The sequence below is a fragment of the Orycteropus afer genome, unplaced genomic scaffold, assembly GCF_000298275.1.
Source record: "Orycteropus afer afer isolate SDZICR_OR568_19922 unplaced genomic scaffold, OryAfe1.0 scaffold00027, whole genome shotgun sequence".
Lineage (NCBI taxonomy): Eukaryota > Metazoa > Chordata > Mammalia > Tubulidentata > Orycteropodidae > Orycteropus > Orycteropus afer.
In genome coordinates this window covers 10,548,492-10,572,710 of record NW_006921614.1, presented here as the reverse complement: position 1 = coordinate 10,572,710, position 24,219 = coordinate 10,548,492, and the positions used below count along the sequence as shown (strand labels likewise).

The 24,219-nt window shown below is 37.6% G+C and overlaps 2 protein-coding genes across 2 annotated transcripts in view; one reads left to right on the top strand and one right to left on the bottom strand.

Annotated features, from left to right (window-relative positions):
* Positions 1-14,738, top strand: part of CUNH6orf201 (chromosome unknown C6orf201 homolog) — a 140,884-nt gene extending 126,146 nt beyond the window's left edge. Inside the window, exon 3 of the mRNA XM_007935386.1 lies at positions 14,447-14,738. Within this exon, the coding sequence (XP_007933577.1) occupies positions 14,447-14,738 (292 nt within the window). The remainder of the gene's footprint in view (positions 1-14,446) is intronic.
* A 123-nt stretch (positions 14,739-14,861) lies between these two features.
* ECI2 (enoyl-CoA delta isomerase 2) overlaps positions 14,862-24,219 on the bottom strand; it is a 30,674-nt gene continuing 21,316 nt past the window's right edge. The window contains exons 7-9 of the mRNA XM_042783703.1: positions 18,283-18,372; positions 16,635-16,778; positions 14,862-15,017 (exon numbers count right to left, since the gene is read on the bottom strand). Coding sequence (XP_042639637.1) covers positions 14,862-15,017; positions 16,635-16,778; positions 18,283-18,372 — 390 coding nt within the window. The remainder of the gene's footprint in view (positions 15,018-16,634; positions 16,779-18,282; positions 18,373-24,219) is intronic.

The window sequence follows — 24,219 nt, the reverse complement described above, 5'->3', positions numbered from 1 at the left end:
GCCACCTTGCTGTTTTTAGAAAGGTCCCCAGGTGATAATGTGCAGTCAGAGATCAGAACCAGTGAAGCATGCCAAGTCAGGACGTTCAAACAGAGATAGCTTACTGAGATGTGTAGAAAGTCTGCTGTTTTTGGCATTCTAAGAGCAATCACAGGGTATCCATCAAATGTCAGCTGGCTCGACTGCTTGCAGGGAAAATGAGACTTGATGTATGTTTTTCTCTCTTCAGGGTCATTAATGAGAATAAAAACATTCTGGAGAAAATGGAAAATGCAATCCAAGTGAGAAACCTAGAAATAGAGTCCTGTTGTTGTATGCTGTTGCACTGATTGTAACTCATAGTGACCCTATGTAACAGAGTAGAACTGCCTCATAGGGTTTCCTAGGCTGTTGTCTTTATGGAGGCAGATCTCCAGGTCTTTTCTTCCTTGAAGTGGCTGGTAGGTTCAATCCACTGACCTTTCAGTTAGCAGACAAATGTGTAACCATTACTTCATCAGGGCTCCATAAAGAGTCCTGAAGTACTAAGATATCAAATTTAGTGTTACAAATTTTTGAGAAAGGAAAACATAAGAGATTAAAAAAAAAAAAAAAAAAAAAAGAGTTTGAAAAATTAGATCCATGTAATAATAATGAAGATTTCTCCCAGAAGGGGGCCCAGAGGTTCTGAAGCAGCAACAGCTAGTCTACAGGGAAAGGTAGGATTGTGGCTGTTGGGGGCCGAGGTACAAGGCAACCAATTACAGGTTCCACTGTGGTGTGGAGACTCCTTTCAAAGGACTTTTTAGAACATCTGATTTCGCTGGTCAAATGGTGCATTATCCTCTTAGAACTTAAAGGCAGGTCTTGGGTGAAAGCCTGCTGAGACTTTCCATGCCTACTGGGGTTCACAAATACCTGTTGATTCAAATGGGAAGAGATACCTGCAGCTCCTGATGATGTTGAGCATCATTTCTTGTTTCCACTAGTAATTAATATATCTTCTTCTGTAATGATTGTTCAAGTATTTTACACATTAGAAATGTATTTTTGGTCTTCTTACTGGGTTAAGAATACCTTCTTTGTACATTCGCAATATATATTATTTGTCTAAGTGTTATAAGTATTTTCTCCCAGGTTATGTCTCATTATTTAATGGCATCTTTGGAAGATCAACCATTTTTAATTTTGATGAAAATGCTATTTGTGTTCTGAAAATTTTTGGCCTAACCTAAAATGGCAAAGATCTTATCCTTTATTTTCTATAATTGTTATAGTTTTAAATTTTACTTAAGTCTATGATCCATTTTGGGTTTATTTTTGTGTACAGTTTGAGTAGGGGTTCATGCTAATATTTTCATATGGATATCCATTTAATCCAGCACCATTTATTGAAAATATTTTCCTTTCCCTACTGAATTGCCTTGGTACCTTTGTTAATAAAATAATTGACCACAGGGTTGGAGCTGTGTCTGCCCGCAAGCTGCTCCCACTAGTACTGGGAGAGGCTGTGTTTTCTCTGGATTCTTCCAATTCCCTTGAAAGGATCACACAGAAAGAAAAAGGCAATGGTTGTGGGGCTTCTGCCATTGTCAGCTCAGATTTTAAATACTACCTTTAAAATATAAGAGTTCAGATGAAGATAGTGGCATGAGCAATTGCACACACTTGTCCTACTGCAAAAAGATCAAAAAAAGAAAACACACACACACACACACAAAACCACACACAAACACAACACCTCAAACTCCACTCCCCCAAAAAACTGAGAACTCTAGAAGCCAGTCAACTGGTACAGCAACTAAGCTAAAGCTGAATTAAAATAAATAAATAAATAAACACCAGGAAAGAATACCCTCCCCAGCACATTGTTCCCACATTAAAGCAGTAGAGGCCTGTACTTCCAGACTAGAAGTTTGCTCCCTGGCTCTAGAGGAAATATAGAAATTTCTGTTTGCAAATTATTATGTCTATCTGCTCCAACCTGTCTTGGGCTGCCTGAAGGTTTGAAACAAGACCCTTCATCTTGGTTTGGGCCTGTCTCAGAGCACATGCAGGGCTCAGGGGCACAGAAAACCACCTAAATCTGTAATCATCCTGCAGCCACTTGGGCCTAAGGAGTGCCATTAGGTATACAATGGGTGCCTAAAGTCTGCAAGGAGAAGCTGGGGAAACAGTTTATCTTGGAAATCAAGGTTTTCAAAAGTATTGTGTATACAAGGGAATTGAGAAAGCCACACATGTGCCCAGGGCAAGACATGTGCTCGAAAATTACCTGAAAAGATCTACTCTGTAACTTTGGAATGACACCAAAGCTCAGTGCAAACTAGGATAACTGTTAAAGGAAGGCCCTGGCAGAGACCCAGATTACAAAAACTGGGAGAGATTTTTTTGCCTTCTTGGCATTCAAGAAAATCTCTGTCGAAATAATAGCTGAACAAACTAAGAAGCAGAGACTTCAGAGTGTACACATATCCAAGCAGTCTTTGCAAAAATAGGGAAATTCACTAAACAAATGGAAGACTACAGCCTTCGACAATTTTTTTTTTTCCAAAGAGCAAATCTTGAGGAAGAGGAAGAAACTGATTTACATATTAAAATGTTACCATTTTATAATATCCTAATGTTTTGATTTCAACACCAACATTGCAAGGCATACAAAGAAACAAGAAGAGATGGTCCATTCAAAAAGACAAAATAAAGTGACAGAAATGGGACTTTGTAGAAAAAGGTTTTCAAACAGTATAAAATATACTCAAAGAGCTAAAGGAAAACACAGTTATTGAACTAAAGGAAATTGAGAGAACAACACAGGAACAAAATGAGAATATAAAATAATAGAAAATTTTAAAACAAGGAAACAAATACTAGAGCTGAAAAGTAGTCTCATATTTCTCTCTTTATTTTTTTTTTACATATTGTTGTAAAAAATTAGCATAGCACACTTAAGAAAATACTTCACGGGGGAGGGCATGGTTGACAAAAAAAGTACACTGCACACATTACTTATGCAAAAATAGGTAGTCATTTCTCCAAAGAAGATATAAAAATGACCAATAAGCCCATGAAAAGATATTCAGCATCATCAGACATTTGGAAAATGGAAATGAAAACTACTTCACACACAGAAGGATGGCTATTATCAGAAAAATACCAAATACATGTTGGCATGGATGTGGAGAATTTGGAACCCTTGTAAATTGCTGGTGGGAATGTAAAATAGTGCAGCTGATATGGGAAAAAAAAAAAAAATTGGTGATTCCTCAAGAAGATAAACAGAATTACCATACTGACCCAGCAATTTCACTCCTAGTTCTATACTCAAATGCCTTGAAAGCAGGGACTCCGATTGCACCAATGTTCATTGCAACATAATATACAAAACACTAAAGGTGGAGACAACTCAAATGTCCATCAATAGATGAATAGACAAACAAAATGTAGTGTATGTATATATGTATATGTGTGTATATATATATATATATATATATATACATATATATATATGGCTGTATATAGATATATGGGTACACACACACACACACACACAAAGGAATATATATAAAGAGTAATGAAGTTCTGATATATGCTATGACATGGATGAACCTTGAAAACATTATGCTAGGTTAAGTTAGGTACAAAATGACGAATGTTGTCTAATTCCATTTAATATGAACTATGTAGAATAGGCTATTACATACAGACAGAAAAGAGATTAGTGGTTACCATGGACAGGGGAAGAAGGAATGGGGGACTTCTGGTAAGATGGAGGAATAGGCAGACAAGCGACACAGACCCTCTTCAACAAAAAAAAGAAAAACTAATTGACAGAGATACAGAAGATAATCCTGGAGCCCTGAGCTTTGAAAGGAACTATCCAGAAGTGGATTAGGCACCAACTAGTGGAAAACCCTGAACAAAAACAGTGAGTACACAGATAGTCAGAGCTGTGGACTGTCAGCTACTCTGATGGGACCAACAGCCTGAATATTTGCAAATTATAAAGATCAGCCTAAAGATCAGCCCTGGTCACCAAGGGCTGCAGGGACAACTGCACTTGTGGCCTATGACTAGGAAGGGAAACAGCAAGAAAGGAGACAACCTGAGCTGGTGACTTTCCACTGTCCAGAGGTCGCAGTCATTTTGATTGTTTATACGTGGCAGCCATTTTGGATATTTAAAGTGACCGAGGGTGCAGCCATTTTGAATGTTTATAAGCAGCAGCCATTTTGGATATTTAAAGTGATAACATTCTCATTCAGATTCCAGGGTCCTAAGAATAGGCTCTGTTTGCCAAGGTCAGTAGGGACATACAAGAGGCTGACAACAGGAAAGGAAAGAGGTGGTGAATGTATAAGTACTGTCAACTAGTGAATAGAGGAGCACAGCACAGTGCTCTGCTTCTATAGATAATATACAAAGAAAACGAAAATCATGGGCAAGCCATTCCAACATACAGTCACCAATTAAACATGAACACAAAAACATCACAATGCCTTGGAGACAACAGAGCATCACAGTCCACACAAAGAAGCAAGATAAAGCAGGGGGCAAAAGGGACTAGGATACAGACCCAAAACACATCCCTGAGGAAGACATAGCATTGGAACTCCCTGATAAGGAATTCAAAAGATTATATTTAGGTATCTTCAACAAATTGAGAGACAGATCAGAGAAAACCCTAGAACAATTTCAAAAGACAATACAAGAACAAAATGACAAAATAAATGAAAAATTAGAAATGATACAAAATCTACACACAGAAATCCAGAAGATTAATACTAAATTTTCAGAAATAGATAAGACATTGAATGGACAAAAGAGCAGAATTGAATCAATGGAAGACAGACTAGGGAGACTGAAGGCAAATACTTGAACACTTCTTTGGAAAGGGATCAATCAGAAAAAAGATCAAAACAAAATGAAGAAAGCCTAAGGTTCATGTGAGATACCATCAAAAGGAATAACCTATGTGTAATCAGAATCCCAGAGCAAGAAGAGACAAATAAATCCACAGAGAACATTGTCAAAGATTTGTTGGAAGAGAATTTTCCTGGTATGATGGAAGATGAGAATATATCCATTCTGGAAGTTCAGCAAACCCCAAACAGGATAGACCCCAAAAGAAAATCACCAAGACATATCATCATCAAACTTACCAAAACCCAGGACAAAGAAAGAATCATGAGAGCAGCATGGGAAAAACCTACAAGGGGCAACCAATAAGACTAAGCTAGGATTTCTTGACAGAAACCCTGCAGGTGAGAAGACAATGGGATGGTATATATAAAACACTGAAAGAGAAAAATGTCCAACCAAGTATCATGTATCCAGCAAAGTTGTCCCTCAAATATGATGGTGAAATTAGGACATTTCCAGATAAGCAGAAATTGAGGGAATTTGTTAAAACCAGATGAACTTTAAAAGAGCTGCTAAAGGGAGGCCTTTGGACAGAGAAGCAACAGCGGCCAACAACAACTGACTGTTAACACACATGATGACATAACCCAGAAACCAATCCAGCTATGGAAGTGTCCAAAGTAAATAAGCCTAGAAGATTGTAAACAGGGAACCAGAAACATCAATTGACAAATAAGGACAACTACAAACCAAAAAGAGGGAAAACACTGTGTCGTTACATAACTTCTAGATGGTAGGGAAGTTAAGACAACTACAAGATAGAATGGACTGTTCTAAACTTGGGAAGAAAACTATAAATCACTGAGTAACGTCAAAGAAAAATGATAACCTAAAAAGACCAGCACAAATATTAAGCAAATACTAAAACAATAGCAACAAAGGAAGTGATAGCACGATTCATACAGAAAATGAACTCAGCATAGAAAATTATATGGAACAAATAAATTGACACCACGAAAAAGTACGTAACAAAAATGACAGCAACAAATTTGTATTTGCTGATAATTACATATCTGGCAAGAGACTTATCTCCAAAATTTATAGAAAACCCCAATGCCTCAACAGCAAAGGAATTAATAATCCAATTGAAAAATGACCAGAAGACATGAATAGACACTTCACCAAGGAGGATATTCAAGTGACCAGCTAATACAAGAAGAGATGCTCACAATCACTGGCCATTAGAGAGATGCAAATGAAAACGAGATACCATCTTACCCCAGCACTGATGGCAAGGTTCAATGAGACAGAAAATGGTGGGGATGTGGAGAGATTGGGACACTCTCATACGCTGCTGGTGGGACTGTGAAGTGATTCAACCTCTGTGGAAAGCAGTATGGCGATTCCTTAGAATGCTAAAAAGCTGGAATTGGAGATACCACTTGACCCAGCAATCCCATTACTAGGTATATATCCTAGAGAGGTGACAGCCAGGATAGGAACAGATATATGCACACTCATGTTCATCGCAGCACTATTTACAATAGCAAAAACATGGAAACAACCTACGTGCCCATCAGCAGAAGAGTGGATGACCAAACTATGGTACATACACATAATGGAATGCTATGCAGCACTAAAGAATAATATAGAGTCTGCAAAATACCACATAATATGGATGAACTTGGAGGACAGTATGCTGAGTGAAATAAGTCAATCACAGAAAGGCAAATATAGTATTAGTTCGTTGTTGTGGAGGGTCAAGGGAAGGTTTATATGTGGAGGGAAATTTTCTTTGTTGGTTGGCAGGGGTAGGAGGAGAGGAGAGGGAACACAGGAAAAAAAAAAAATGCATTCACCCATGCCACTTTAGTTTTGTGTATTTCACTGAACATAAATTATATTTCAATAAAATACATTTTAAAAAAAAGAAGGAATGGAGAAAATATAGCTGAATGGATACTGAGTTTCTGTTTAGAGTGATGAGAAACTTTTGGAAACAGATGGTGGTGATGGTTACATAATTTAGTGGATGTAATTGATGTCACAGAATCATACACTTAAAAAAGGTTAAAATGGCAACATTTTTGTTTTATTAGCACAATAAAATTAATCAATATACACTAAAAAAATGCATGTTTGTTGTTTTGTTATGTGCCATCGAGTTGGACCCGACTCATAGTGACCTCTCCTTGGGTTTCTGAGGCAATATCACTATAGAAGTAAATGCATAGCTTACATATATATGTGTGTTATTATGGACCATTTTTTTCCCCCTGCTCCAGTGACCTATATGTTTACCTCTTTTGCTAACACCAAACTATCTTAATGTAGCTTTATAGTAGATTCTGAAATAAAGCATGGTGCCATAAAATTTTGATCTTCTGTTTGAAAAATTGCTTTTGTTATTCTAGATTCTTTATACCTCCATATAAATTTAAAAAATTACTTTATCAATTTCTCCAAAAAGTCTACTAGTGTTTTGATTGTGATTGAGTTGAATAGGAGAATTGCCATCTTAATAATAGAGTCTTCCATTCATGGACAGGGTATTTGTGTCCATTTGTTTGTCTTATTAAATTTCTCTTAGCAGTGTTTTGAAGTTTCAGTGTGAAAGTGTTGGACATCTTTTGTTAGATTAATTGTTGTTGCTAGTTACCTACTCAGCTCCAACTCCAGGCAACTCCATGTACAACAGAATGAAATCTGTCTTGGTCTTACATTATTTTTACAATCATTGATATACTCAAGTTCACTGCTGTGGTCACTGTATTTTGAGTGCCTTCCAGCCCAAGGAGCTTATCTTAGAGCACTCTATCAGACAATATTCTGTTGTGATTCACAGGGTTTTCATTGGCTAATTTTTGCAAGTAGATTGACAGGCCTTTCTTCATAGTCTGTCTTTATCCTGAAGTTCTGCTGAAACCTGTCCACCAGGGGTCACCCTGCTGTTACTTTAAATACCAGTGGCATAGTTGCTAAAACCCTAGCAAAACACAAGCCACCATACTACACCAAACTGACAGATGGGTGACAAAATAACAATCTTGGTTTGATACTAGCAGGTATTACAGTAAGGGGCCTCGATGGTGCAAAAATGGTTTGTGATTGACTGCTAAACTGAAGTTTGGTGATTCAATCTCAGCAGCAGCTCTGTGGAAGAAAAGGCCTGATGATCTCCTTTTACTACCAAGAAAACCCTATGGAGAAGTTCTACTGTGTAATACAAGGGGTTGACATGAGTCAGGGGTTGACTCAATAGCAGCTAACAACAAGCACCACTGGAAACCAAAAAATTTTTTAACAATATGAGAATATATACAAATACAATTGAATTCTGTTTATTATTGTTTGGTAGTGGGAATTTTCTAAGGAAGTTAAAACTTCCTTCTGAGTAAGTAGCAACAGTGCAAGAAACTATGCTGGAGGTGTAAGCAGAGACACGAACATTTATTCAGAAAAGAAACAAAGAGAATCAGAAGAGAAAGGATTTAAAAGATATAAGAAAGCAGGATTGCAAATGTTGCTAGCAAATTAGCATCTAGTGGCAGCAGGCCAGGATGGATCCAAGATGAATGTTAACCCTCTCCTGCATTGCGAGGATACTTATACCTGACTTTGAGGAATTGGGGATGGGGGCTACATGACTGGGAATGGAGTGCTACATAACTGGCTTTGGACTCCATGGCACCAGATCCCAATCAGGAGGGGGCCGTGGACCACTGCCTGCGTGTGCTCTGATAAGATGCTGCTGGTTAGCAAGCTTTATTGCTTAAAACTATTCTAAGGATGAGTTAATATGTTACAGTGAAGGTGATTAATACCTGACAGGGGGAGCAAGGGGATACAGGGTAGGAAGGGAGAAGGGAAATGGCTTGTAGTTTTTACAAGTTTTTACATGGCATAGTGTCTAAGGCACTTGACTACTAACCAGAAGGCTGGTGGTTCAAACCCACCAGCCACTCCTTGGAAGGAAGATGGGGCAATCTACTTCTGTAGTGATACTGCCTTGGAAACCCAAGGAGGGGTCACTACGAGTCAGGTCTGACTCGATGGCACATAACAACAACAACAAACAGGATAGAATCTGGGAGCCATTTTGTGTGGGGGGGGAGGTGTTGCAGTTACTGACCATACAGTATCTTTTAATCTTGTGAATTTGTTTATTAGTTCTGTTGTTGGATGCTGCTGAGTCAGTTCTGACTCGTGTCAACCCCATGTACAACAGAACAAAACAGTGCCTGGTCCTGTGCCTTCCTCACAATTGATACTATGCTTGAGTCATTATTGCAGCCACTGTGTCTATCCATCTCAGTGAGGGTCTTCCTCTTTTTCACTCTACTTCACCAAGCATGATATACTTCTCCAGGTAATGGTCTCTCCTGATAACATGACCAAAATATATGAGATGAAGTTTTGCTATCCTTGCTTCTAAGGAGCATTCTGGCTATACTTCTTCCAAGACAGATTTGTTCACTCTTCCGGCAGTCTGTGGTATATTCAATATTCTATGCCAACATCCTAATTCAAATGCATCATTTCTTTTTTGGTCTTCCTTATTCATTGTCCAGCTTTCACATGCATATGAGGCATAGAAAATACCATGGTTTGGGTCAGGCACACCTTAGTTTTCAGTGCCATCTTCGCTCTTTAACACTGTAAGGAGGTCTTTTGCAGCACATCTGCCCAGTGCGATATGATGTCTGATTTGACTGCTGCTTCCATGGGTGTTGATTGTGGACCCAAGTAAAATGAAATCCTTGACAACTTCAATCTTTCCTCCATTTATCATGCTGTTTATTGGTCCAGTTGTTAAGGTTTTGTTTATGTTGAAGTGTAATCCACAGTGAAGGCTGCAGTCTTTGATCTTCATCATAAGTGCTTCAAGTCATCTTAATTTTCAGCAAGCAAAGTTTTGTCATCTGCATATCACAGGTTAATGAATCTTCCTCCAATCCTGATGCCATGTTCTTCTTCATATAGTCAAGTTTCTCAGGTTATTTGCTCAGTATACAGATTGAATAAACATAGTCAAAGGCTACAGCCATGAGACACAACATTTCCTGATTTTAAACAATGCAGTATCCCTTTGTTCTGTTTGAATGATTGCCTCTTCATCTATGTACAGTTCCTCATGAGCACAATTAGGTGTTCTGGAATTCCCATTCTTCACTATATTATCCATTATTTGTTATGATCCACACAAATGCCTTTGCATAGTCAAAGTATTGTTTGCTTTGGCCAAGATTCATCTGACATTAGCAATGATAACTCTTGTTCCACATCACCTTCTGAATCCAGCTTGAATTTCTGGCAATTCTGTTTATATTCTGCTGAAACTATTTTAAAATTATTTTCAGCAAAATTTTAATGATACTGTTTCATAATTTCCACATTAGTTTGAAGAGTTTTTTTTACATTTCCTGTAAGTTCTCTATGTAAGTAATCATATCATTTATAAATAGGAACATTTTTCTTCTTTCTTTCCAGTCTATTCCTTTTATTTCTGTCTCTTGGTTTATTGCCATGACTAGTATTTCCAGTGCAATGTTGAATAAAAGTGGTAAAAGGTAGGCATTCTTGACTTGTTTTCAATCTCAGGGGAAAACAATTCAGCGTGATGTTGGCTGTAGGTTTTTATTTATTTTTATCATGGATAGCTGAATTTTATAAAATGCTTTCTCTGAATCTATTGAGTTGATCATATTTATCTTTTATTTGGTTAACATGATGAATTGCATTGTTATATAATATTTAATGAACTTTGCATTCCTGAGAAAAATCCCACTTGTTCATGATATATTTTGATTTGCTATTATTTTCATTAAGGATTTTTTTTTTTTTGCATCTACATTCATGATGGAGTGGTAATTTTTCTGTTTTTGCAATGCTTTTCAAGTTTTGTTATAAGGGATATGCTGACTTCGTGAGTTTAGAAGTGTTCTTTCCTCCTTTATTTCCTTAAAAGTCTGCATAAGATAGTGCTATTTCTTCTTTAGATGTTTGACAGAATTTGCCAATGAATCTGAGTCTGGAATTTTCTTTTTGGGGAAGTTTTTGATAGCAAATTCAACTTCTTTTATAGATATATGGCTATTAGATTTCCTTTTTTGTTTTCAGGAGCCAACTTTTTTTTTAATGTTGTTTTCTCTAAATTGTCAAATTTCTTGGCATAATGTTGCAGTGTTCTCAATTTTTTCATGTTCATAAGATCTGTTGTGATAAACCTCCCCTTTCATTAGACAATTATTTTTTCATCTAGAGTTTTGTCAATTTTATTGACATTGAAAGCATTAGCTTCTGACTTTATTAATTTTCCCTGTTGTCTATTTCACTGATTGCTACTTTTACTTTCCTTTTCCTTTTTCATTTTTGCTACTTTTGAAAGTAGGAATTTAGGTGATTGATTTTAAATCTTTCTTCTAATGTAAGCATTTAGTTATGTTTCCCTCTAAGCAGTGCTTAGCCACGTTCAATAACTTTTGACACATCATATATTTGTTGGCACTCAATTTAAGAGTAATTTCTGTTGTGACTTCATATTTGACTCATAAATTTGGAAGTGTGCTGGTTAATTTCTAGATATTTGGAATTTTATATAATTTTGATCCTTTTACATTGATACTTGTTTTATGGCTAAACATATGATCTTGGTGAATGTACCATGTGCCTTTGAAAAGAATGTGTATTTTGAAATTGCTGTAGTGTTCTATAAATGTCAATTTGATAAAAGTGGTAACCAGCATTTAGATCTTTTCTATTCGTTTTTTGACTGGTCTTTTTTTTTTTTTAATCAACTGTTCAGTGTTAAAATATTGTGGCATTTCTTCTTTAATTCTGTCAATTTTGCTTCATATATTTTGAGCTTCTGTTATTAGGTGAATACATACTTGTCTCCTAATGAATTGGCCCTTTCATGTACCTCTTTATGTTAATGCTCTGTCTTGATGACTCTTTTCTCCAATATCAAAATCTACACTGGGGTCTTCTTTTGCTTTGTTTGTATGCTGTGTCTTTTTCTGTCCATTTACTTTCAACTTCTGTGTCTTTAAAGTGTGGTTCATGTAAAAACCAAAAAAAACCTCACTGCCATTGAGTCAGTTCTGACTCATAGCAACCTCCACTGGGTTTCTGAAGCTGTAAATCTTTACAGAAGTGGATTGCCCCATCTGGTGGGTTTGAACTGCTGACCTTCTGGTTAGCAGCCAAATGCCTTATCCACTATACCACCAGAGTTGGAGGTTTGCTTTATTATCTGTTCAATCAACTGATTTTATTTAGCATGATAGGCCATTAACATTTAATGTTAATTATCAATAAAATTAGGTTTAGATGTATTGTTTTCTATTTATCTCATTTTTTTTCCTACTCTGTATTTACTCTCTTTTATTTTTTTCCAAATTTTTCTTTCACATTAACTCATCTATTAGATTTTTGGCTAAGTCTTTTTGTATTACTTTTTTTTAGTGAGTGCTCTAGAAATGACAATATACATGCATAACGTCTGTCTTGGTTCTCTAGTGCTGTTATACAAGTGGGTGGCTTTAAGAAATAGGAATTATTCTCTTACAGTTTAGGAGGCTGTAAGTCCAAATTCAGAGTTCTAGCTCTATGGATGGGGTAAATGGAGACCCCTCAAACATGGGCTTCAGCTCTCTGTTCCAGGCCCACTGGAGCTGGAGGCATCTGTTAACTCAGGCAGCTGCTGGGTGCTGATGCTGATGAACCTAAGGTCTGCAGGTAAAATGGCACAATCCCAAGATTATCACACAGCACAGCAGGTTCAAGTCCAAGAACAATCCCAAGACTGGCGAGTAACATGGCAGGCCACAGATTCAAGTCCAGTAACTAGAAATGAAGATCTGGACAAATGTAGAATCCAAATGTGCCAAAAGCTAGAGAATCTTTTCAAAGCTTCTCCATATATATTGGAATCAGGCTGCACCCTAAAGGCAACGAATTAGCTGCTCAAAGCAGACTCCACCATGGAGTTGATTATGCCACATCCAGTCTCATCATGGAGAGTAAATGCATGCAGCTGATAAGCTACTCATTGTCATGGCCCAGTCAATTTGACACACCACCTTAATTACCAAAACACCTTACAGTAATCCGGTACCACTTTGTGTAACATGCAGAAAGTGTACAATCACGAGTCCCTCACTCTTTAGTCCTCAGGGGATCCTTTTCTAGCCTCAATGATTTTTCTTTCCTGAAGAGCTTTATTTAGCCAGCCACACTATGGCCACCACTGCAACTGGGGTCTGTTTTTGAGGCAAAATCAGAAGCACAGGGAAGAGAAAACAATCTGGGAAACTTGTCGTGTGAAGTTAACTTCTCTATATTTTGACAATTTTCTGCAGTTCTCCAGCTTTTTAAAATTTCAGCATTCTCAAGTAGTTGTTTTTCATAATTGTGCAGAAATTTTAGTTATAATTAATGGGAGGGATAGGTAATAGTTGGCATATGCTTTCATGGCAGAATGGGAACTTTTTGCCTGGGTTTTCATCCCTATCCTGACATGTTTAACTCTGGAAAAGATATTTAAATCTCTATATCACAGGATCCCTATCTGTAAAATGGCCACGCCTCGGAAGGAAGATGGGGCAATCTACTTCCATAGTGATACTGCCTCGGAAACCCAAGGAGGGGTCGCTATGAGTCGGATCCGACTCCATGGCACATAACAACAACAACAAAGTAAAAACTGTACCAACCTTATTTTTTTTTTTTTTTTCGGGGGCGGGGAGGTATTCTTATGAGCATAAAATGCAATTATGACATAAAGCAGTAAGTCGCCAATAAATATTAATGGTTATTACTATCCATATATTTTTCTGTAAGACTGAACATTCTGAATTAGGATTACTGGAATGAAAAATAAATTGACTATTAAGAACTATTAGAGGTTCAGTAGGTTAAATACCTGCATATGATGCTTGAAAGAAAGGTTGAAAAGAGGGTATTTAGGAAAGAAAGATGTTCTATATGAATTTTATAGCCTTTTTATTACATCCTCAATGCAATTAATATACAGACTGATTTGACACATATGGAATTAAAAAATTGATTAGCCAATTGGTAGATATGGAATTTATCAAAATAGAACATTTTCAAGGAGTTTTCTTACCCAAAATAAAACCAAACCCACTTCCCTTGAGTCAACTCCAATTCATAGCAATTCTATAGGAATGAGAACTGCCCCATACGGTTTCCAAAGCTGTAAACTTTAAGGAAGCAGCCATATCTTTCTCCCGTGGAACAATATAGGTATACCATTTTTAAGATACCACATTGAATGTTGTTGTTGTTGTTAAGTGCCGTCGAGTTCCAACTCATAGCAACCCCATGCACAGCAGAACGAAACACTGCCCGATCCCGCGCCAGCCCCACAATCCATACTATACTTGAGCCCATCATCGCAGCCACTGTATCAATCCACCACATTGAATGAAGACTTTAAATTAAAAAATAATTATTGATATAGTAATTATAGCTTTCCAATGAAATAATCCAATTTTCTCTTCATGTCTTCTTGTTAAATTATGAAAAGCCAAACTATGATTCTTATTTTCTATTAATACATCCTCATTTACTCCTTTGCTAGATGGTCGAAGAAGAACCTGCAGCCCACAGAGAATCTCCAGTCAGTCATCCAGAAGCTGTCTGTGTTTGGCCCCATCCAGTCATTTGCCCACTGTGGACGACAGAGTGCTACTGTGGTGTTTAAAGATACAACCTCTGCATGCAATGCTGTTAATGCTTTTCAAAGCAGGATCCCAGGCACACAGTTTCGGTGTTCCTGGCAACAGCGATTCATGTCGAAAGATGTAAGAATCACATATAAATTTTTAAAGCTTAGTCTACGTAATTATTTTCCTCATCAGAGCTCTAGTTAAATGTAATTGTTTAGAGTGATATCAGTACTAAAACAAAGCACAATAGAAGGTAATTAGTTTATTAGAAATCAGAAGTAATACACACCCCTTCCTTTGATGTACTTGACTTGGTTCTAACAGTCATCACAGTTTTGGTTTTCTAGATAAGAAGTTGCTGACTGCATTTACACATTCATCTGACTGCCATCTGCTCTGAAGGACAAGACATTCTTCAGCATTAACAGCATGTAGCTTTTCTTTCTCTGTATTTCTGATAAGCTGCTTTGAAATTCTCACAGCCTGAAAAAAAATAAACCAACAATAAGGTCAGAAGTTATTCTAATAAGGTGATTATTTTAAAATCCTGATTCTAGCTTCTCCATTGTTCATTAAACTAATCTTTGTATGTAGTGCCTAAGGCATCTGACTGCTAACCAGAAGGCTGGCGGTTCAAACCCACCAGCCATTCCTCGGAAAGAAGACTGGGCAATCTACTTCGGTAGAGATACTGCCTTGGAAACCCAAGAAGGGGTTGCTATGAGTTGGAACTGATTTGATGGCAGTTTGCTTTTCTTTGGTTTTATATGTGTACCAAAACAAAAAAGCAAACTCACTGCCATCAAGTCGAATCCGGCCCATAGCGACCCCTTCTTGGGTTTCCGAGGTGGTATCTCTATGGAAGTAGATTGCTCAGTCTTCCGAGGAGTGGCTGGTGGGTTTGAACTGCCAGCCTTCAGGTTTGCAGTCAAATGCCTTAGGCACTATGCTACCAGAGCTCCCTTATACAAGGACAGTAAAACTAGTTGCTGTGGTGTCAGTGTGACTCATGGCAACTCCATGTGTGTCAAAGTAGAACTGTGCTCCACAGGGTTTTCAATGGTTGCTTTTTCAGAAGCAGATCACAAGGATTTTCTCCCGGTGTGCTTCTGGGTAGACTCAAATATTCAACCTTTGGGCTAGCAACTAACATGTTAACCATTTGCACCATCCAGGGAAACTCTGTAAAAGAGTGCTTCTCAAACTTTTAATGCGCAGACCCACCAACTAAATATCTTGTTAATGATTCTGATTCATTGAAGAGCAGGCCTCAGATTACACACATTTCTAAGAAGATCCCAGATTGGTACTAAAGGTTCTGGTTCTAAGACCACATTGTAAATAGCAAGAATATAAAAGCAATCAGGTACTAGCTACCCCATGTAACAAAGTCTTATACTATAAGGATCTCCTAATACACAGTTAAGGAGCTCTGGTAGCATAGTGCCTAAGGCACTAGACTGCTAACCAGAAGGCTGGCGGCTCAAATCCACCAGCCACTCCTCGAAAGGAAGGTTGGGCAATCTACTTCCATAGTGATACTGTCTTGGAAACCCAAGGAAGGGTCACTATGAGTCAGGTCTGACTCGACGGTGCATAACAACAACACAATATACAGTTAAGGAGCTCTGGTAGCATAGTGGCTAAGGCACTTGACTGCTAACCCACCAGCCACTCCTTGGAAGGAAGATGGGGCAATCTACTTCCATAGTGATACTGCCTTGGAAACTCAAGGAGGCGTCGCTATGAGTCAGGTCCAACTCGACGGCACATAACAACAATATACAGTTATTCAATCTGGCTTTCACCCAAATACCAAGATAACTGTGCTCTGCAAATACTGTCTACCATCTTCCTCAAAGTTACCTCTATAAAAAACTGCCTGTCTACCTTCACTTTATAGAAATGAAATGCTTATGTATGAGACACCTATTAAAATAATTGCTTCCAACATTATTATTTTTAACCTCAAACTTAGATGTGCTTAAAGCCAATCAAAGAAATGTCTTGTCTTTTTATTCCTAAATCTCTTAATAAAAATACATTTTTCCTTTAGGAAGTTATTCCCATGGTTTCTATAAGCAAAAGTTGAATAATAACATTTTGGGGAAGTTTTGAATATGCTTTCAGCCTGGTCCAAACTTCTTTCTGAAAAGTGCTATCAGGAAAAACTTCAGTAACAAGTCCTTGAGCACATGCTTCTCTGGCAGTTAACTTCTTTCCAAAAATGAGCATCTCAGCTGCCTGAAATGAAAAGCAAGATTAAGACACTGACTTCATAAAACAAAGGCTTCAGTTAACTTCAGAATTAACTTTTAGTAGGCATAGGGAGGCTGACTCGATGGCACATAACAACAACAACAACAAGGCATAGGGAGACTCTTGAGGTTGTCTAAATTTCTCTGGAAGGAGTTACTGATGAACTTAATGGCAATAGTTTGCGTGCTGTGTGCTGAGACTATTCTGAGCATTCTAGAAGGGCTATAGGGTTGTTGCTTCTGTGTGTGTGGGTATGTGGAGCAGCAGGAGGAAGCAGCCTGGGCAGAAAGGACCTGAAACAGATGTTCATTAACTAACCCACAGCAGCTGTGATGTTTTTGTTTTACATAATAGGCCTCCAATGATTAAAAAGACAAAAAGAAAGAAATAAAAATCATGATCATAGGGAATGCCATTAACCTTTAGAAAACTGTAACTTTCACAACTCCATTCAGTAAAAATTCTACCCAGTGGTCTACCTCTTGACAATTTTTTTTTCACCAGCAGAGGTACTCATATTCCATTTGACTAAATGAAAGGAAGGAGACATACAGTTTCTAACAAAACAGAAAATCCCTGAATGGACATCTTTTATATTTGCAACTTCTCTTCCAGAAAAGTAAAGACTATGTCATAGACAAATGGTCTAAGTCCTAGAGTTGATTTTTCCCAACTTTTCCAAGTTAAAATCTGTGTAACACTTCAGGTATGTAACAATATAATAAGATTTAAAATAGAAATATTTATAGCAAAACCTTAGTGAAAACAGGCTCAACCCTCTCCTCTAGTCCTTTCAGATCTTGAAGAATGTGACTAAGCCTTGCCTGGTCTGCTGGCTGTCTCTCCAAACTTGCATTAATCCCCTGTCATCATGTACACAGAGTGTGGCAACTAGGTTTCCAGAAACATAGTGACAGATCTGAACAGCCACTTAACCACCTTGGATACTTAATACAATGGCAAAACAGGTTGATGATAAGGCTGTTTTGAGTACATTCAGAAGTGGTAAACTCCATGAAGCCTCAACAACTGCTGCTACTTTAGATGACTCTAAAAGTCAAGATGTTGTCATGTCACCTTCCTCATCCATCTGCTGCTTATCCATAGAATAATTAAATGGGGCCCTGAGCTCAGAAGATTCAGGGAAACTGGCATAGTCCTGGTCCTTCAACTGACTAATGATGTATAGCTATCAAGGACAAGGCCCTGTACTGCCTGTAATACAGCTAGCACTGTGGCAATTAGCTGGACAAGTACTGTCCCAATTCTTGGAGCTGCAGAAGAATTTCTCATTTTCCATCATACAAACACTTCCTATAGTCTGGTTCCTGCATATATTAAACTCTTAAGAATTGAAGAGAAAATAATTTGCTTTTCATCTCTTTTGTTCATTAATGGGAGAAAAAGATTTTTTTGGAATAAAAGTGACTTGTTAAATTGGAATAGAGATGAGACATTAAATTTTATTTATAATGTTTCCAAAAGTTACCTTGGCTGGGCCCATTATCTTCGGAAAAATGTAAGATGAGCATCCTTCTGGACTTATGCCCAAGTGAGTAAAAGGAGTATGAAATGTTGCCTATTTGGGGAAAAAATGAAAAGCATCTTTTCATATGTGATTTTTTTCATAAATAATTTTTGAAAAATCACGATTTGTCTGTATTGTCACTATACTTAATTGAGGAAACATTTTTTAAAAAATTAAGATCATGATGTCTAACAAGATGGCACAATAGGCAGATAAGCTACACAGACCCTCTGCAGCAAAGAAACAAGAAACCAATTGAAACAGATAGAGAAGTTAATCCTGTAACCCTGAGCTCTGAAGGGAAGGATAAAGAAATGGACTAAATATCAACTAGTCAAAGAACCTGAATAAAAACAATGAATAAAGAGACAAATAGAGCTGCAAACTGCCAGCTGTCCTGATGGCACAGCTGATTTGAATATTTACAAATGGCGTTCAAATCTAGCCAGCAACCTAAGAATCAGCTCTGCTTGCCAAAGACCGCATGGGCAACTGCAACTGTGGTTGTCGACTAGAATGGAAAACAGAGAATAAGGAGACAAACAGAGCTGTGGACTGTTGGCTGTTCAGAGGGTGCAGCCACTTTGAATATCTGCAAGTGGCATGGCCATTTTGAATACAGCATTCCAATCCCAGCAGCAATCTAAGAATAGGCTCCACTTGCTGAGGACAGAACGGGCAACCACACTGGAGGCTGATGACTAGAATGGTGCAGTAATCGCCTTATAGCCCACTCTATCTTGGTGAGTGGAGGTGTGGCCATGCCCCACCTCTATCCACCTAGGGAACTGGCAGGAATTCTATCCCAGTTTGTGTGCCCTGACAGAGTCTGGGTGACCTGCTTGCCCCCCAGGTTTGTTTTAAAGTTTTTTTTTTCTTCCTTTCTTTTAAATTTTGTTCTCGTTCCCTTTCCTAGCTCTTTGTTTTTGTTTATTTCTTCTTGAGCTCTGGTGGCGTAGTGCCTAAGGCATATGACTAGCTAACCAGAAGGCTGACGGTTCAAACCCACCAGCCACTCCTCGGAAGGAAGGTTGGGCAATTTACTTCCGTAGTGACACTACCTCGGAAACCCAAGGATGGGTCGCTAGGAGTCAGATCCAAATCAACAGCAGTGAGTTTTTTGGTTTTTTTTGCCTGGTTCCCTTCTTTGTACTTTCTTTTTGGTTCTTTCTATCCCTTGTTTTTCTTTTGGCAGTTTTCTCATTATTTCTTCATTATTCTGTTACTCTTGCTCTTTTCTTATTTTCCCCTCCTCAGATGTTGTGGGTTTTATTTTTCTTCTAATTTATTGCCTTTCTTTTATTTATTTATTTATTTTGCAATTGTTCCTGTTCCTTTATGCGGTGTTTCTTTTCTTGTTTTTAGTTTTTGGTGGTTTTATTATTATTTTTTTTTTCTGAGTGGGAGATAATACCTGTGCCCACATGACCAAATATACCCACATCTCCTGCAGCCCAACCCACTGAGTGAGGGCCCCCAATTGCTTCTGCACCAACTGACCAACAACAGATGGCAAACAATACTAGCCCAACTCTCCCCTCCACTGCTCTTCAAGAACAGCTACCAGAGATCTGTGCACACACCCTCATTCTCTATGAGGAATGTGCACACCCACCAGGAGACAGGTGGTGAGTACCTAAGTGCTGCCACCTAGGAGACAGATTATTGAATTCTCCCAAATCCATCTTATGAAGCAAGCATAACCTTCATACATACGAAAACACCACTAAAAAGGAAAACTATAGACCAAAATCCTTCATGAACATAAACGCAAACATTTTCAACAAAATTCTAGTCAACAGACTCCAACAACATACCAAAAAAAAAAAAAAAAAAAATACATCATGACCAAGTGGGATTCATATCAGGTATGCAAGGATGGTTCAACATTAGAAAAATGTAATCCATCACATAAGTAAAAGAAAGGAAAAGAACCACATGATCATTATCAAACAATGCAGAAAAAGCATTTGATAAAATCCAAAACCCATTCCTTATATATAAAAAAAAAATCCTCAGAAAAATAGGAATAGAAGGGAAATTACTCAAATATGCAAAACCAACAGCCAACATTATTTTCAATGGTGACAGACTGAAAGCATTCCCCTTGAGAATGGGAACCAGACAATGATGCCCTCTATCACCACTTCTATTCAACACAGTATTGGAAGTCTTAGTCAGGGCCAAAAGACAAAAAGTGGAATAAAAGGCATCCAATTTGGTAACAAAGAAGTAAAACTATCTCTATTTGCAGATGACATGATCTTATAAATAGAAAATCCAAGAGACTCAGCAAGAAAACTACTGGAGCTAATTGAAAGATTTAGCACAGTGCCAAGGATGTAAGATCAATGTACAAAAATCAGATGGATTCCTCTACACCAGCAAAGAAGCCTCTGAAAAAGAAACAAGGACATAAATACCATACAATAACTACCAAAAAGATAAAATACATGGGAATAAATCTTATCAGGGACACAAAAGACCTATACAGACCTTTGGGTGAAGACAAAGGCAAAGAAAATTACAAAGTACTACTTCAAGAAACCAAGAGATCTCCATAAATGGAAGAACATACCATGCTCATGGATAGTAAGACTGAACAGTGTGAAAATGTCAATGATATCCAAAGCAATCTATAGATTCAATGCAATGCTGATCTAGATTCCATCAATATTCTTTCAGGACATAGAAAAACCAATCACTAATTTTATATAAAAAAGAAAGAACCCTCAGATAAGCAAAGCACTAATGAAGAAGAACAAAGTAGAAGGTCTCCCACTCCCAGTTCTCAAAACCTACCATATAGACACAGTAGTCAAAACAAGCTGTTATTGGTACCACCACCCACACAGACCAATGGAACAGAACTGAGAATGCAGAAATAGATCTATCCACATATGGTTGGCTGACCTTTGACAAAGGGATGAAATCCATTAAATGGAGAAGACATAGTGTCTTGAACAAAAGGTGCTGTCAAAACTGGATATCCACTTTCAGAAAAATGAAACAAGATCTATACTTCACACCATTCACAAAAACTAACTCCAGATGGATCATAGACTTAAATGTGAGACCTAAAAAATATAAAGCCCATTAAGGAAAAAACAGGGGAAAACTTAGGGGCCCTAATTTATGGCATAAATAGACTATCAAGCATAACCCAAAATGTACAAACAGCAGGAGACAAGCTAGATGGTTGGGACCTTCTAAAAATTAAATTCTTATGGACATCAAAAGACATCTCCAAAACAGAACCATCATCATTTTTTTCCATTGGGAAAAAAATATTTAGCAACGACATATCTGACAAGGGACTTACCTCTAAAGTTTATAGAAAACTCCAACACCCCAACATCAAAAAGACAATACAATTAAAAAATGGGCAGAAGACATGAACAGACACTTCACCAAAGAAAATATTCAGGCTGCCAACAAACACAAGAAGAAATCTTCAGAATCATTAGTCATTAGAGAGATGCAAACCAAAACAACGAGGTACCAGCACTAATAGCAAAGTTCAACAAGACAGAAATTACCAAATGCTGGTGAGGATGTGGAGAGATTGCTGGTGGCACTGTAAAATGATACAACCACTGTGGAAATTGGTATAAAAACTAAAACTCACTGCTATCTAGTTGGATCCGACTCATAGCGACCCCTCCTTGGGTTTCCGAGGCAATATCACTACAGAAGTAGATTGTCCAACCATCCTTCTGAGAAATGGCTGCTGGGTTTGAACCGCCAGCCTTCTGGCTAGAAGTTAAATGCCTTAGGCACTATGCCCCCAGAGCTCCCATGGAAATTGGTATGGTGATTTCTTATAATGTTAGAAACAGAAATATTATTTGATCCAACAATCCCATTACTAAATATGTATCTTAAAGAAGTGAGAGGCAGGAAATGAATAGATATATGCACACCCATGTTTACTGCAGCACTATTCACAATGGCAAAGAGATGGAAATAACCTAAGTGCCCATCAACAGAGGAATGGATAACCCAACTATGGTACATAATGGAATACTATGCAACACTAAAGAATAATATAGAATCTGCAAAACACCTCATAATGTGGATCAATTTGAAAGACATTATGCTGTGTGAAATAAGTCAATCACAGGAGGATAAATATTAGTTCACCACTGTAAAATAGCAAGGGAAGATTTACATAAGGAAGGAAACTTTCTTTGTTGGTTACCAGGGATGGGAAGGGAGTAGAGAGAAAACTGCTAGGTAGGTAAAAGACAAAGAATGATTTGGGTGAAGGCAAAGGCAATATACCAAAAGTGAGTGATCAACACACAGTAACATCAAGTAAAAGGAATACAGAGAGAGGTGCACAAGAGGTATAAACAACAAAGATAAACACTTTCCCATACATAATACTGTATTACTGGTAGTTACAAACATTAATCTACGAGTAAATACACAGGTAGACAGGCTGAATGATCAGGTATGTCTAGGCAAAAGGGATTATACCCATGACCACATATAAGTTTGGTAGACAATATTTCTGTATACATATTTGTGTGTTTTAAGAATGTCCATATAAATAGAACTAGCAGGAGGCAAGTTGTCATAACTTCTTAGCCACAGCCAAATACCCTGAAGGAATGAGTTGTTGGACCTGTGGGCTCAGGACCATGGTTGCAGAGAACATCAAGCTCAATTGGCATAAAATATTACACAAAATCATTGTTCTACATCCTACTTTGGTGAGTAGCAACTGAGGTCTTACAAGCGTGCAAATGGCCATCTAGATGCAATAACTGGTCTCTCTTGTCTAGAGCAAAGAAGAATGAAGAAAACCAAAGAAGCATGGAAACAATTAGTCCATGGGACTAGTGGACCAAGTAAAATGCAGCTAGATGAAGCCTGGCTACCACTGTCAACCACTTGGAAAGGATCAAAGTAGGAGATCCTAGATAGAATGGGAGAAAAATGTGGAACAAAACTCAAAATCATTAACAAACAAACAGACAGATTACTGGTCTGATAAAGACTGGTGAAACCCCCAAGACTATGGCTCCTAGTCACCCTTCAGGCCTGGAATTGAACTCACTCCTGTGGCTCCCAGACAAACAATAGACAGGTACACTTCTTAGAATAATCAGTCATTGGAAATCAGAAGGGCAGTGTTTGTACAGAGAGATAGCTCAGAGGACAGGAATGAATAGGAAAGCAGGACACAGGGAAAAGGTAACCAAAGGGAGGAAGTGGGAAGAAAGCTGTTACATTATAGGGACTGTAATCATTTTATGAAATAAAATTATATGAACTGCTACATGGAAAATAAATTTGCTCCACTAACTGTTACCTAAATTACCAAAAAAAAAAAAAAAAAGAGATTAGGATTGTGGTATAATATATACATAATAAAGTTCAGTCTTTTAAAGCGTATAGATTGATAAGTTTTAACAAATGCATACAATTATGTAACCATCACCACAATCAAGATGTAGAATATTTCTATCACCCAAAAAGTTTCCTTGTGCCTCATTGCAGGGAGTCCCTTCCCCCTTACTTTTCCAAATTTTATTTTCTACTACAAAATATATTACTACTATAGTGAGAATAAAAAGTAATATATATAATTCAAAGTGAACTCTTTAAATTGATAAGGTGAAATTGTGTTTTGGGCAAGTAACTGAATTATAGGCTTCAGTTTTCTTACCTGCATAGGAGGGAGTTAGAGTAGATAATGCTTACAGTGCCTTACTATTCTAAAATTCTAAATTCCAGAATATATTTACCTAGAAACAATGTCAAATAATCTACAAATATGCTATTCTGTTCCCTGGTAACAAGCTTTCAAGTGTCTCCTATTTCAGAGTAATAATAACACGAAAATTGAACAACTGTTGTATAATTTGATTGGAATATATAACCATCAAA